Below are 15,781 nucleotides of genomic sequence, written 5' to 3'. Positions count from 1 at the left end.
ATTGAAGGTCCTCAAGAACACAGTGGCCTCCATTCTTAAATGGAAGAAGTTTGGAACCACCAAGACTCTTCCTAGAAGGCAATTGCCCGGCCAAACTGAGCAATAAGGGGAGAAGGGCCTTGGTCAGAGAAGTGACCAACAGCCCGATAGGGAAACTCTGGAGCCCTGTCAGAGTAACTGTGGAGATGGTAGAACCTTCCAGAAGGACAACCATCTCTGCAGCACTCCACCAATCAGGTCTTTATGGTAGAGTGGCCAGACGGAAGTCACCCCTCAGTAAAAGGCACGACAGCCTGCTTGAATTTAGCCAAAAAGGCACCTAAAGGACTCTCAGACCATGAGAAACAAGATGCTCTGGTCTGATGAAACCAAGATTGAACTCTTTGGCCTGAATGCCAAGCGTCACGTCTGGAGGAAACCTGGCACCATCCCTAGGTTGAAGCATGGTGGTGGCAGCATCATCCTGTGGGGATGTTCTTCAGCGGCATGGACTGGGAGAAGTCAGGATCGAGGGAAAGATGAACGGAGCAAAGTACAGAGATCCTTGATGAAAACCTGCTCCAGAGCCCTCAGGACATCAGACTGGGGCAAAGGTTCACCTTCCAACAGGATAACAACCCTAAGCACACAGCCAAGACTTGGCTTCGGGACAAGTCTCTGGGTGTCCTTGAGTGGTCCAGCCAGGGCCCGGACTAGAAACCGATCAAACATCTCTGGAGACCTGAAAATAGATGTGCAGCGACGCTCCCCACCCAACCTGACAGAGCTTGAGAGGATCTGCAGAGAATGTAGCGTCATACCCAAGAAGAGTTGAGGTTGTAATCGTTGCAAAAGGTGCTTCAACAAAGTACTGAGTAAAAGGGTCTGAATACTTATTTAAATGTGATCGTTTTTTATTTTTTAATACATTTGCAAACATTTCTAAGAACCTGTTTTTGCTTTGTCATTATAGGTTGAGGAAAATATAAATTTAAGAATAAGGCTTTAACGTAACAAAACATGGAAAAAGTCAAGGGGTCTGAATACTTTCCAAATGCACTGTATGACATAATGAGGCTCATTTACTAAATGCGGTTGTTGTAACCTTTGGATTTTTAACTCCTGATAAGAAACCCATCAAATTTGAGCACCTACTACATCAAGGATCAAGCAAGTAATTGTGCAATACCAGACATGTTGGTATGGAGTTGATGTTTAGACTCACTGTAAGATGTTGCGGTTGAGTTAAGATTAAAAACTATTTATATTTTATCAAAAATAGCACCACTGATCATAACTCAGAAATTTCCCTTAAAATAAGACCAAATAAAAAGTGTAGATACTACACAAATGCTGCCTTAATTAGCAGCATGAAGGAAATAAAAGTCAACTGCCATATTTCATATAGAAACTAGCCCTTTCTGCTATGATACCGCCTACATACTTTACAATGCAATAGAGGGCCAAAGGATCATTTATGATATACAAATTCAGCAGCAAAAGCCTATTTTTGTCACAGTCTTGAAGGCCATGAACAATTTAAAAGCAACGCAGGTTTTGGTTCATCACCAACCTTTGTCCTTCACTTTGAAATCACATCTGAAGACAAAGAAATGACCAGAAAAAGATAGACTCAAGCTGTAAGTAGGGTAAGCACTTGCAGAAGACATTAATGAGTTGTTGGCACTGGAATGTGGGGTTCTTAAAAGGAGATTGAGTTTCAGGGTGGGGTTCTCAGTGGTGGGCTCTCTCGCTAACCACGTCCTGCAGCCGTTTGAGCAGCACATCCTCACTCTCGGGACACACCCGTTTGGTGGGGGACTCGCCCAAGTAGTCGCCTTCCATGGAAAAGGCCCTTTTCCTGCTCACCCCGCCCTGTCGGATCATCCGGTTGATGTCAGTCAGTTCCTGCAGAAGGAGGGGTAAAGCACAGGTGAGCTAACATTAACATACAGACAGGAAGTAAAGGAACCTTGGCCCCTGGGAGGGCCCCTGAGCCAAAAGGGGTCCCCTAAATCCTGAGTGGTGCAGCAGTCTAAGGCACTTCATCTCAGTGCAAGAGGTGTCACGACAGTCCCTGGTTCGAATCCAGGCTGTATCACATCCGGCCGTGATTGGGAGTCCCATAGGGCAGCGAAAAATTGGCCCAGCCTCGTCCGGGTTTGGCAGTCAATGTAAATAATAATTTGTTCTTAACTGACTTGCCTAGTTAAATAAATGTTTAAAAAATCTGCCTCTTCTAGCGTACACCTGGCCATTGAATATATTTGAATTATTCCAGAGATAACAGGCCAGTCCTGATCAACTAATCATCAAGCCCTTGACTACTTCAATCAGATGTGCTAGTTCAGCAAAATTGTGAAACGCCTGGGGCTCCCTGAGGAGAGGTTTGAGAAACATCAAGGTAAATGGACTGAAATATTGTCCATAAATTACCTCATTGGAAAGAAAGGACCACACCTCCCCACACTTATGTGCAAAGCATATTGTCTGCCTTAAACTATGGATAATGTTGATTCATGAGTTAATACATTGATTTATGTTAAAGCATGTGTATATGAACCATACAGACAACACAATTTGATGTAAAAAATGTGCATCTAAACTTCTGTACTGCCTCTTCAAAATACAAACACACATGCATAAGGGTGGGAACATACTTTGGAGGGGCTGCCGTTGATCTTGTAGGTGTAGGCAGAGTTGGGGGTGAGACAGGAGCCGTTCTTGTGTGGGGACACGTAGATCGAGTGTCTCTGGGAGATGCGGCGGGGGGACAGGGGCTGGGCTCTCATCGAGGGGAACGGGGACAGAGGAGGGGCCTCCATCTGGAAAATAAGAGGGAACAACTAACTACAGACAACTAGCTTACAAACCTCAAACTTCTGACCAGATACTGACAGTGAACTGGTGTCAGGACAGAAGTATGCCCATGGTTAAAGTTTAATTAGTCATATGGTATATACTGTCCAACAAAATGCTAACTTGCAGGTTCCTTCGACAATGCAACAATAAGAAATAATAAAATATAATACGAATAGAAAGTAAATGGCACAGTAGAATATAAAAAAGCACAATTTATAGTAAAATATTTACACAGGGTATCAGGGAAGGGGGGATTAGGGGGCAATTGTTTAAATTGTGCAGTATTAGCAATAGTACAGAAGAGTCTGGTATCAGCAGTTGTGATTTGTGTGTAGCATGAATGTATGTGAGTGCATGTGTGCCAAGGTGCGGAGAGTCAGTGCAGGTGATCAGACCAGTTCAGATTGATTGTAGATAGAAATGGTCTCCGAGCCTGTTGGTATCAGACCTCATTCCATACCCTGTTGTCCATGCTGGGGGCGGCGTATCGGAGGGCAAAGCCCTTAATCTTCAGCACATAGACGGAGTTGTAGAACTGGATGAGGTCGCCGCGCTCCTCGCCTTGGACAAGAGCATCCTCTCTGCTGCTCTGGTCGGCTTTGTCAGCAGCTGAAATTAAGGCTGGTGGGTGCATTGTTCAGTAATGGATACTCATATCACCAAAGAGTCTGCCTACCGTATTGTTAGCAGTTGATGTTATTCTTCAATAACACAGACCCCAAAGCAAATCAGGGGGAGGAAAACAGGTTTACTCAAAGAGGACAAATCATGCTTGGAAGTAGGTGGTCATTTCTTCCCTGTCCTCAGTGATTCTCTCCACAGAACAAAAGGACAGGATGTAGTTTTATAACCCAGCCGGTTGACTAACTAGAATTCCTTGCAATAAAACTGGGCCAATGGCCAAATAACAAGTATCCTATTTCAGGTTCAATGTATAAACAATTTTGACCAATGAGAACTTGTCATGTAGCTATGAGTCCCAGACTGAAATTCCTCCTATGTCTCTGACCCCATTGATATTACAGAAAAAAACACTATTTCCATTGATCGTTAGTACTCTATTGACCTCTCGTCCTCTGCGTTGCGTATTTATCTTCAAAATATTCTTACAGTATCAATATATATATTTCTCTATATATAATTAAAAAATGTTTTTTTTTCATAATTTCTGTGCTAGAAACAAACCATATGAAACCAACATTTTTAAACAGCTGGACATGCATTCAGGTTACATTCAGTCGGATTCATTTCCAGAGTCTTTCTCAGGGCCGAGGTATCTTTTAGTGGTCTGGAAATAACTATCTGAACCACCTGGCTATACTCCAGTAGTGGAAAGCTGCAGATAGAAAGGCTATTTGGGGGCGTGCTGTCTTACATTTTCCACCAGAGGTTGGGTCCACTTCCATGTTCTCGTCTGAGGGCTGTTCTCTGGTGCTGCTGGGCCGGATGAGGACACTGCGGTAGACCTGTGGAGTGAGCATAAACAAGAGCCATAAGGAACACATCACTCAAATACATTTTTACTTCACGACAGGCACAAATTCTATATATGTAATATAATATTAGTGGTCTATATTAAAATCTGTTTTCTGACTATACACCGCAGAAGTGTTTGAGAAGATCTTGAAATAAAGTACTGAAGAATTCAGAAAAATCGGGCACGTGGGTTACTTACATGACTGCTGGCTTGTGGTTGACTGCGGTAACATTTCATGATGTCCTGGAATGTGTGGCCTTCTTTCGTAATCTACAACATTCATATGTATACTATTAATAGGAATCCAAGCAACCATCACTCAGATGAGAAAATAAATGTTCAATGTCTGTATGCTTTATGACAGCGTTAAAACGTGTTTGTGCCAGGGACCGGCAAGACATGGCCTTGTTCCTCTGGCTTTCTTAAAATCCAAAAACAAAACAAAAGTCTGTGTGTTCTCTCTATATCTACTACCCTAACACATAATTGTTTTAAGATAGCTTGATGGCCCATGTCATTACTATTTGATTATCTATTGAAGGACACCTAGGGCTATCAGAAACAAATGTGTAAGAAGAAAAAACTTCGCCTTACTGCCATTACCTCAATTAATGCACAACATAACACAAAGACAGGCCAAATTTCAATAGGAAGGATTTGTTTGTAGTGACTGAAATTCATCGGAAAGGTATTGGGATCATCTGGTAGTAAGTGTGTGGATGCGTGTAGAAAATTAGATCTGCATTGCTTCCAAACGAGATTGTGTCCTACGCGGTTTGTGGGTGTCACGTGTAGACACGTGTTCCCTGAGTCTTAGCATCCAGGAATGGGATCATAATAGCTGATAGCTACAACTGTTCAAAAGTTAGAGCCAATAATTTTTTTAATTACACACTCTGTCTGTCACAACTGTCAATAATGGATATCAGAGGTTACTCACGTAACTACAGTTCTATGAACCAAGCAGCGCATTCAATGGATTTAATAAGATTGGGGGGGGGGAAAAATAGCCCTCGAATATTGGGAGGACTTATATGCTGAATATGCAGTCAGAATAATATTCTACAGTGAAAATGAGTCAATTCTGCTGAAGGTCACATTGAGTCAGTAAGATAAAGTGATGATTTGGAAGCTTCTTTATGATATGGGCCATCCGGAGTATGGCATTTATCGCAGTAGGATGGACACACACATTGTATTATTGTGTCAATTGTCAGATTACAGTTTCCCCTCAAGGAAATGTGCCATAGATCAATGTGCCATAGAGGTCAATCGAACTCGACCAAAACAATGGAATTGCCATGGAAACACGTGGGGGAAAGGGCCATGGGGAAAGATCCAGAGTCTCCTCATTGCCCCCTGGCAAAATCTACCTACATTTACGCTATTGTTTGTGTATTTCAAACTGTTGAGGCAAAAATATATATATCTTTTTTAAATCGCAGTATAATGCTTTTTGTATGGATGTCAACCCCAACACATGTTCATGTCATCGTTACCAATCAACTGCATTACAGTTAAAAACAACAACTAACTACCACCACCGAATTCAGTATGCGAGCTATGCTAACCAGCTTATAAGAATGGGAGTTAGCATTTAGCAGTCACTTCTAAAATTGTTATGAAGTGAAAACAGCCAAATATATCAAAATCGGACTTAAGTAACCACACGGAAGGCCTGTTACAATACATAAATCCTGACGGACTTGACGAATATCCACTGTGTTAGATCAGATTTGTTAAATGTGCACCATTAAATTAGAATGCCATTCTAATGCCATGTCTGAGCCAGCCATGTCACAACTAATCAATACATTACATTTAAACATTCTGGTGACTAGGGAACATAAAACACCAGTTTTAACAAGACAATCTAGCAGATTCCTCCTGAGGTATAGTTATTACAGCCTAGAGAAACGCCGCAAGATCTGTGCCAAGCCGTCCTCCAAGAGCTCCAGACCGGGAGTCTACGACTCCACCAAGTCCCGGCTCAAGGGCACTGACCTAGCCGCCGGCTACGTCAAGCGATCCATGGTGTGATGCACCAAGGGACCCGGGCCGGTCTGGAAATGATCACTCTTTTGTATGTTTGATTCAACAGACAGATAGGAAGAGCAGTGGGGCTGAGATTCGAGAACAGACATATGTGCTGTCGGCATTGGTGGTGACTGCTAGACCAACTGTTGCCCAAACGATGACCTCTAACCTTGGATCAGCGAGGGTTCCAAAAAGAGGCAGTACTACTAGGACGCCGTAGTATTGTATACAGAACCCCAAAAATCCACTGTATTCAAAAGTGTTTTAAACCCACAAACACCTGCAGTTCTTCAATAAAATAATGAATCCAAAGAACTCATTACAAATGTTTTCAGTCAGATTTCTTGATGGTGCAGAAAGTATTAGATATTCTATATTAAGAAACAAGGGAATGCATTTGTCAAATTTGAATATAAAGGGAATGTAAGTAACAATTTTCCTGTGAATTGAAAAAGAAAGAATAATAAATCATTTTATTATGGCCCACATAAGAAATAAAAACAAGAAAGTACCACACTAAGTACTAGGTACCCTGTATGACACAGAAATAATCAAGTCATTATCAATGTGTCAATCCCTCTGTTCAAGACCAACAGAACATCACTCAACTCATTCAGTGAATCCAGAAACACAGCCGCGTAGAAAGCCATTTAGCAGTTGCTCTCAAGAGGCTGAATCAATGCATTCAACAGAAGAAGGTAAAACAACCAAAAATAAACAAATCTTTCTTCTCAGTGCTTTAGTACCTTAGAGATTATGTAGATGGCGCAAAGGAGGAGCTGGTCCAGGTGTCTGTCTTTCATCAGCTCCGGACACTGGACGATGGAGTGCTCAAAGCAAGTCCAGATCTTGCCCCGCAGCTCTGCCGAGATGTCCAGCCTCACGCACAGGTCTCTCAGCCGCACACTGGCCAGGTGGTACACCTACAGAGAGCACGGGGGGGGCGAGAGAGAGGAGAGCGAGCGGAGGGGGGGGCGAGAGAGAGCGAGTGCGAGGGGGCGGAGAGGGAGCGCCGAGGGGGGGCGAGAGAGAGCGAGCGCAGGGGGGCGAGAGAGAGCGGGGGAGAGAGAGAGCGGGGCGAGAGAGAGGGGGGCGAGAGAGAGCGGGGCGAGAGAGAGGGGGGGAGAGAGAGCGAGCGCGAGAGAGAGCGAGAGAGAGCGAGGGCGAGGGGGCGGGCGAGAGAGCGAGCGCGGGTGAGAGGGGGGAGCGAGTGCAAGGGGGGAGAGAGAGCGGCGGGGCGAGAGAGGAGCGAGCGGGGGCGAGAGGAGAGAGCGAGCGGGGGAGAGAGAGAGCGAGGGCGGAGAGAGAGAGGGAGGCGGGGGGAGAGAGAGAGCGAGCGGGGGAGAGAGAGAGAGCGAGCGGGGGAGAGAGAGAGCGAGCGGGGAGAAGGGGGAGAGAGAGCGCGCGGGGGCGAGAGAGAGAGCGAGCGGGGGCGAGAGAGAGAGCGCGGGGGCGAGAGAGAGAGCGAGCGGGGGCGAGAGAGAGCGGAGCGGGGGCGAAGAGAGCGCGAGGGGGGAGAGAGAGCGCGAGAGGCGGAGCGGGGCGAGAGAGAGCGCGAGAGAGAGAGAGAGCGAGAGAGAGCGGGGGCGAGAGAGAGCGATGCGGGGGCGAGAGAGAGAGCGAGCGGGGGAGAGAGAGAGCGAGCGGGGGCGAGAGAGGAGCGAGCGGGGCGCGAGAGAGAGAGCGAGCGGGGGGAGAGAGAGAGAGGAGGGGGGCGAGAGAGAGGCGAGCGGGGGGCGAGAGAGAGAGCGCGCGGGGGGCGAGAGAGAGAGCGAGCGCGGGCGAGAGGAGAGCGAGCGGGGGGAGAGAGAGAGCGAGCGGGGGCGAGAGAGAGCGAGCGGGGGCGAGAGAGAGAGCGAGCGGGGGCGAGAGAGAGAGCGAGCGGGGCGAGAGAGAGAGCGAGCGGGGGAGAGAGAGCGAGGCGAGAGAGAGAGAGCGGGGGGAGAGAGAGAGAGAGCGGGCGAGAGGGAGAGAGCGGGGCGAGAGAGAGAGAGGGGGGAGAGAGAGAGAGCGGGGCGAGAGAGAGAGAGCGGGGCGAGGAGAGCGAGAGCGGGGCGGAGAGAGAGAGTGAGCGCGAGAGAGCGTGAGAGCGAAGGGGGGCGGGCAAGTGCGAGGGGGGACGGGCAGGCGAGTAGGCGAGTGCGAGGGGGGCGGGCGAGAGGGGGCGAGAGAGAGGGAATGTGTCTCAGCTGGCTGAAGATTTTCAACGCACCAAGGAAACAGCTCCAAGAGTGAAACATTTATTTTATCATTATTCATCATTTGTGTTGCATGTAAAAATAAAGGCCCCCTGAGGATAATGACTGTGTGCTGTTCTCTGGGATAGATACGTGGAACAGCTGGGGGTACCCAAGGACAGGTTTGTGAACCACTGATATAGGGAATAGGGTGCCTTTGTGACGCAGCCTGTGTGTCCTCTGTTTCACCTTCCTGAAGAAGAGGGCCAAGGAGCCGGTGCGTCGGGGCCGGCTCTGTTGGGGGTCTGGCTGGGCCTGGGGTGCCGGAATGGGCCGGCTGGGGGAGGCTGTCAAGAGGACCTGGGCTGTAATGGGACTGCCGGGCTCCCCTCTGGTCTGCACCTGGATCAGTGTGATGCCTCCCAGATCATTCTTTATACCTGGGGATCACATAGGCACATTGTACTCAGAACAGGGGGGACGATTGGCTTGTGGAGGCGTTGCACAATTTCATATCGATAAAATTACCAAAAGTGGGTTACGTGTAGAGTTGCAAAGGGAGGGTATATTACTGGAAACTGATTTCAGCAGTAAACTACCAGAATTTTGCTCGCTTTCAAATTTGAATAATTGTATAAAATGACATCTAGTGGCCTTTTTGTGTACTTATCACAGGGGTCTGTAATTCTCTCTGGCCCTCTGTGTGGCCTAAATATAAACCATCAACTCAGTGAACACCATTGGTGGGGGTGTCAGCATTAAATAGATGTAATCTTTTACACACTTATTTTACCGTGTCAATATCTCTGTAAATGTTTTGGTGACAAATTGGTAGCAGTTGTGAAAAAAGTCAATAGTTGCAGTTACTTGAAAATAATACCATTGTTGAGTAGATGCTTTTTTCTCTCCATTAATTAGGCAATTTTCTCTTGAACTATATGGTCTATCCAATAGAAACTCATGGACACAGATATAAAAAAGTAATACTATATATATATATATATATATATATATATATATATATATATATATATATATATATATATATATATATATATTAATAGTAAATAGTTAAACCATAAATGTCCAAAGTAACCATAGATTACTGAAAATTCAGGTAACTTAACTTCAGGATCTTTAGTCGCTACTCAATCTGAGAATAACTTAATACATTCTATATTAATTCATTTGTTAGCTGAAGTCTGCAGACCATTTATCAGAGATTGTTATACAAGATACGGACAAAATAAATCTGAGGACACCACTATCCTCTAGAACCGTAGTGGTATCCTTTAGGGTTTGTCGTCGCTTTTTAAAGGCATTCTCCTTAATTAAAAAATAAACATCAGCCACGAGATGGGTATGGGTAAATCCAGTGGTGTAAAATACTTAAGTAAAAATACTTTAAAGTACTCCTTAACTAAGTAGTTTTGGGGTATCTGTATTTCACAATTTATATTTTTGACAATTTACTTTTGCTTCACTACATTCCTAAAGAAACTAAATGTACTTTTTACTCCATACATTTTCCCTGACAACCAAAAGTACTCGTTACACTTTGAATGCTTAGCAGGACAGGAAAACTGTCACGCGCTTATCAAGAGAACATCCCTTGTCATCCCTACTGTCTCTGATCTGGTGGACTGACTAAACACACATGCTTCATTTATAAATGATGTCTGAGTGTTGGATTATGTCCTTGGCTTTGAGTAAAAAACTAGAAAATGGTACCGTGTGGTTTACTTAATATAAGGAATTTTAAATGATTTGTACTTTTCCCTTTGATACTTAAGTATACTTAAAACCAAATACTTTTAGACTTTTACTCAAGTAGTATTTTACTGGGTGACTCACTTGAGTCATTTTCTATTAAGGTAGCGTTACTTTAATTCAAGTATGACAATTGGGTACTTTTTCCACTGCTGGGTAAATACGTGTTAATTCAATCACTTTTTGACAGCATTCCTTTTGGTTTAAACAAATCTTTCCATACATGTTTGCACATAGAAGAAGTGGTCAGAAAGTTACTTTTTAGACCCGAAGTCCAAAACATTCTGGTGAAGATTATTTAAATTTTTTTAAATAAAAAGTATTTTCAACTTAACATCAATTATCTAAAAATGCGGAAACAGCCATTTGTTTTCCATATTTGCATTAGGGCTGGGAATTGCCTGGGACCGATATTAAATCACAATACTTAGGTGCCGATACGATTTTCACAAATCTATGTGTATTGCGATTCTGTGATTTTATTGCGATTCAATGTTCCAACATATTGCTCACCATGTCTGCTGCTGAGGAACAAGAGAGCCATGAGAAAAATTTGTTTTGATCAGTCATGGAAATAAGTGCTAAAATCGAATTGGCTCCCTATTTAAAAATATGGAGAACAATGTAGCATAGACCCTATTTCACATCAACTGAGGTTGTGTTTTGCCTACCATCGGTTGAGACACAAAATTCTCTTGAATACAGGGTGGGTGTCATTTCTATCATAGAAATATAACTAATTTAATGAACCTATCCCTTTAAGACACTGCAATATAGCTGGTACACCATTGAAATGTAAAATGTTATTCATTTTTACTTCTAATTACAACGACAAAGATGACTGGCGGTCCACCCACTGCCAACTTAAAATTGTCATGTCTATTCTATTATCTACATTTCAATAGGTTTCCTATGGAGGATTGACAGTATAATTATAATCCCCCCCAAAAAAGATATTCCCATTCAACTCAACATTCTCTTTGTGGTACCATTTAAATGTACATTTATAAGCCAAAACATGACAACCAGCCTGTATTCAAGAGCATGTTGTGGCTCAACCGATGGCTGGCACAACACAAAAACCTTAGATCAGGGATGTGCGCCACACATAAATCTGAACTCATCCTGAGGGGCCGCAGCGGCTCACGGGTCTGCATACCTCAAATAAAACGGTATTTGTCATGTCACATGCACAGAATACAACAGAGAAATGCTTACTTACAAGCCCTTAACCAACAATGCAGTTAGGAATAAATGTAATAAAAAACAATTAAAGAGCAGCAGTAAAATAACAATAGTGAGGCTATATACAGGGGGTACCAGTACAGAGTCAATATGCGGGGGCACCGGTTAGTTGAGGTAATATGTACATGTAGGTAGAGTTATTAAAGTGACTATGCATAGATAATAAACAGAATAGCAGCAGCGTAAGAGAGAGGGGCAATGCAAATCGTCAATGCAAATGGGTAGCCATTTGATTACATGTTCAGGAGTCCTATGACTTGGGGGTAGAAGCTGTTTAAAAGCCTCTTAGACCTAGACTTTACGCCCCAGTACCGCTTTCCGTGCAGTAGCAGACAGACTGTTCCTACATCCATACCAACAGTCTGAGCTGGCCCTAGTCTTTTGGGGGCCCTAAGTGAAATTGCGAGGCCACCCTCTTGACACCGTTTGATCCGGGGGACTACAAAAAGCAACACTAGCTGCCAATCCCTACCTTAGATGTAAAATATGGTCTAAACTACAACAATAATTTAATCCCCCCCCCCCAGAAGTTATAAAATAGTTTGACAACCCTGTTTGTAAGCTTTGAAATTATGTTTATCTTTTCCAGTGATTAAGACATGGATATCTCATGGTATGCAAAATGGGTCAACTCTGAGCACCTTTATCTGTTAAATGTTTTGGCATTCAGGTCCAAAAAGTTACTTTCTTAGCACTTCTACAATGGGCAAATATGTATGGAAGGTTTCGTTCAAATAAAAAAGGGGTGCTATTAAAAAGTGATTAATTTCAAATGTATTCATCCATATATATCATTAATTTAACTGACCAGAAATGGGTATAAATACCACAGCGTGTGATAAGTGTTAACGCAGCTGTACCTTGCAGTGGGATGCTGAGCTGCTGGCCGTTGGCTGTGGTCATATTGAGTATGGTGGGAGTGTCGATCTTCAGCGTCCCGCCGGGTGTGAACATGAGCCTCTTGGCAAGGGACGGAGACTGCTGGGCCTGGCTGCTGCTGTCGTCCCCAAACAGACGCCGCTTGGCACTGCCCGCCGCCGGGGAGCTGTAACGATCGTGGACGGATAAGGGCGACGGAGGAATATCTGGGAAAAGGACAGAGGTTCAGTTTGTTAGACTTAACAGAGCATTCATTTTCCTGGGGAACTTAGCATAAGCCTGAGTAGAAAATGACGTGGCTTTATTTCATCGTAACACAGACTGGCACGGAGTTCAATAGAGCTTTCATGTTATTTTGAGGACAATATGGATGTCAAGCCTACTGTTATCAAAAGGGACATTAAAGTCACATCACTCCATGTGAACCCGAAGATTATGATACAACCTCCCTCTGGTGACTGAGTGAGGAACCACTGACATAAAATACTGACATACACCAAAAGGAGAAAAAGAAGAAATGCTGACATATTGGCTCTTTCTCAATTCATATTTTCTCAATTCCTCACATCCCTTCTACCTGCCTCTTTCTGAAGCAGATTTGATAAGGTCCATGTAACTTCTCCTCCAATGCTGTTGAGGTGGCAAGGAGATACATTGCGAGGAATCGTGGAAAGACTAATTAAGATAGAGGCTTTAACACCTCAAGGTGGCCTACCTTTGCGTGCGCTGCTCAGGCCCATCCTAAACTCGCGGATGCGGGGGTGGATGATGGGGGAGAGGGCCACCAGAGGGAGGTGGGAGGGACCAGCACTGTTGTTCCCCGTGTCAAAACTACTGGGGAAGTTCACCTGGATACAATAGGGGGAGGAAGATCAGTTAGGAAAGGTTAAGAATAGATATATTTGTAAATGGTTAACGGACACCTCGCCTTATGGGAATTCCATTTGTTCCATGTTACCTAGGATCATGTACTTTTACTATTATATGGCTTGCATTATTGTAATTTGTAGGGTTTAAGTGCCAAATCAAAATGCACTAGGCACAGTTAACCACAAAAATACTGTTAGTTAAAGACAGAGCCAGGTTCTAGCTCTACACATTCAAAAAGTTAAATTAATGCATCTTATATTATAACTTATTCACCATGATAACACAACAGAAAAAAAACGTTTTCTGATGTACAGTAGATCCCCATGGGCTGTGCATTGTAGTTGTAGTGTTTCTGGGTGCTCACCTCCTCTACGGTGGGGACCTTGTTGTGCGCCTGCTCCAGGGCCTCCCACAGCACAGAGTCTGCTGTCCAGGCCTGGCACTCCAGCACCTGCTCTTCGATGGAGTTCAGGTGCTTCACCATGTCCCGGGACAGACCCTCTTCCGAGCGGATGAACACCTCAATCACCTGCATGTACACATTTTCAGCATAGGTTGACATCAGATAGTGTGTGTGTTTGTACCAGTAGACATTTTTATTTCACCTTTTTTTCACCAGGTAGGCCAGTTGAGAACAAGTTCTCATCTACAACTGCAACCTGGCCAAGATAAAGCAAAGCAGTGCGACTAAAACAACAGAGTTACACAAATGTACAGTCAATAACAATAGAAAAATCTATGTACAGTGTGTGCAAATGTAGAAGATTAGGGAGGTAAGGCAATAAATAGGCCATAGAGGCAAAATGATTACAATTTTGTATTAACACTGGAGTGATAGATGTGCAAGTAGAGATACTGGGGTGCAAATGAGCAAGAAGATAAATAACAATATGGGGATGAGGTAGTTGAGTGTGCTATTTACAGATGTGCTGTGTACAGGTACAGTGATCGGTAAGCTGCTCTTACAGCTGATGCTTAAAGTTAGAGAGGGAGATAAGTGTCCAGCTTCAGTGATTTTAGCAATTCGTTCCAGTCATTGGCAGCAGAGAACTGGAAGGAAAGGCAGCCAAAGGAAGTGTTGGCTTTGGGGACGGCCAGTGAAATATACCTGTTGGACGTGCTCAACGGGATTGAGATCCGGGCTCTTCGCTGACCATGGCAGAACACTGACATTCCTGTCTAGCAGGAAATCACGCACAGAACGAGCAGTATGGCTGGTGGCATTGTCATGCTGGAGGGTCATGTCAGATAAGCCTGCAGGAAGGGTACCACATGAGGGCAGAGGATGTCTTCCCTGGAACGCACTGCCTTGAGATTGCCTGCAATGACAACAAGCTCAGTCTGATGATGCTGTGACATACCGCCCCAGACCATGACGGACCCTCCACCTCCAAATCGATCCCGCTCCAGAGTACAGGCCTCGGTGTAACGCTCATTCCTTCGACGATAACCGCAAATCCGACCATCACCCCTGGTGAGACAAAAGCGCGACTCGTCAGTGAAGAGCACTTTTTGCCAGTCCTGTCTGGTCAAGCGACGGTGGGTTTGTGCTCATAGGCGATGTTCTTGCCGGTGATGTCTGGTGAGGACCTGCGGGCAGTCTTAGCACTGATGGAGGGATTATGCGTTCCTGGTCTAACTCGGGCAGTTGTTGTTGCCATCCTGTACCTGTCCCGCAGCTGTGATGTTCGGATCTACCGATCCTGTGCAGGTGTTGGTACACGTGGTCTGCCATTGCGAGGACGATCAGCTGTCCATCTTGTCTCACAGTACAGACAGTGCAATGTATTGCCCTGGCCACATCTGCAGTTCTCATGCCTCCTTGCAGCATGCCTAAGACATGTTCACGCAGATAAGCAGGGACTTTTGTTAACTTCTTTGGGACAGGGGGGCAGTATTGAGTAGCTTGGATAAAAAGGTGCCCAGAGTAAACTGCCTGCTACTCAGCCCTAAAAGCTAGAATATGCATATAATTAGTATTTTTGGATAGAAAACACTCTGAATGATGTCTGTGAGTACAACAGAACTCATATGGCAGGCGAAAACCTGAGGAAAAATCCAAACAGGAAGTGGAGAGTGGCATGAGCTGGTCATGCGCGTTCACGTGAGAGGTAGCTTGCGTTCCATTGCATTTCTACAGACAAAGGAATTCTCCGGTTGGAACATTATTGAAGATTTATGATAAAAACATCCTAAAGATTGATTCTATACTTAGTTTGACATGTTTCTACGAACTGTAATATGACTTTTCGTCTGAACTTTCGCCTGGACCTGCCCGCGCATCGTCAGTTTGGATTGTGTACTAAACGTGCGAACAAAAAGGAGGTATTTGGACATAAATGATGGACTTTATTGAACAAATCAAACATTTATTGTGGAACTGGGATTCCTGGGAGTGCATTCTGATGAAGATCATCAAAGGTAAGTGAATATTTATAATGCTATTTCTGACTTTGTTGACTCCACAACATGGTGGATATCTGTA

At 44.5% G+C, this 15,781-nt stretch overlaps 1 protein-coding gene across 4 annotated transcripts in view; it reads right to left on the bottom strand.

Annotated features, from left to right (window-relative positions):
* Window positions 1-1,097: 1,097 nt before the first annotated feature.
* The window catches only part of rbl1 (retinoblastoma-like 1 (p107)), a 38,405-nt gene continuing 23,721 nt past the window's right edge, over window positions 1,098-15,781 (bottom strand). The window contains exons 13-22 of one of the 4 annotated variants that reach the window (XM_023983780.2): window positions 13,661-13,825; window positions 13,142-13,274; window positions 12,408-12,632; window positions 8,782-8,972; window positions 7,102-7,278; window positions 4,517-4,588; window positions 4,217-4,307; window positions 3,290-3,462; window positions 2,640-2,804; window positions 1,098-1,887 (exon numbers count right to left, since the gene is read on the bottom strand). In XM_023983780.2, coding sequence (XP_023839548.1) covers window positions 1,714-1,887; window positions 2,640-2,804; window positions 3,290-3,462; window positions 4,217-4,307; window positions 4,517-4,588; window positions 7,102-7,278; window positions 8,782-8,972; window positions 12,408-12,632; window positions 13,142-13,274; window positions 13,661-13,825 — 1,566 coding nt within the window. In that variant the 3' untranslated portion in view covers window positions 1,098-1,713. The remainder of the gene's footprint in view (window positions 1,888-2,639; window positions 2,805-3,289; window positions 3,463-4,216; window positions 4,308-4,516; window positions 4,589-7,101; window positions 7,279-8,781; window positions 8,973-12,407; window positions 12,633-13,141; window positions 13,275-13,660; window positions 13,826-15,781) is intronic. The other 3 variants (XM_023983789.2, XM_023983798.2, XM_070438086.1) reach the window with 3 other exon arrangements.

This window comes from Salvelinus sp. IW2-2015, linkage group LG1 (assembly GCF_002910315.2).
Source record: "Salvelinus sp. IW2-2015 linkage group LG1, ASM291031v2, whole genome shotgun sequence".
NCBI classification, from domain to species: Eukaryota; Metazoa; Chordata; class Actinopteri; order Salmoniformes; family Salmonidae; genus Salvelinus; species Salvelinus sp. IW2-2015.
This window is presented reverse-complemented; position numbering and strand designations above follow the sequence as displayed.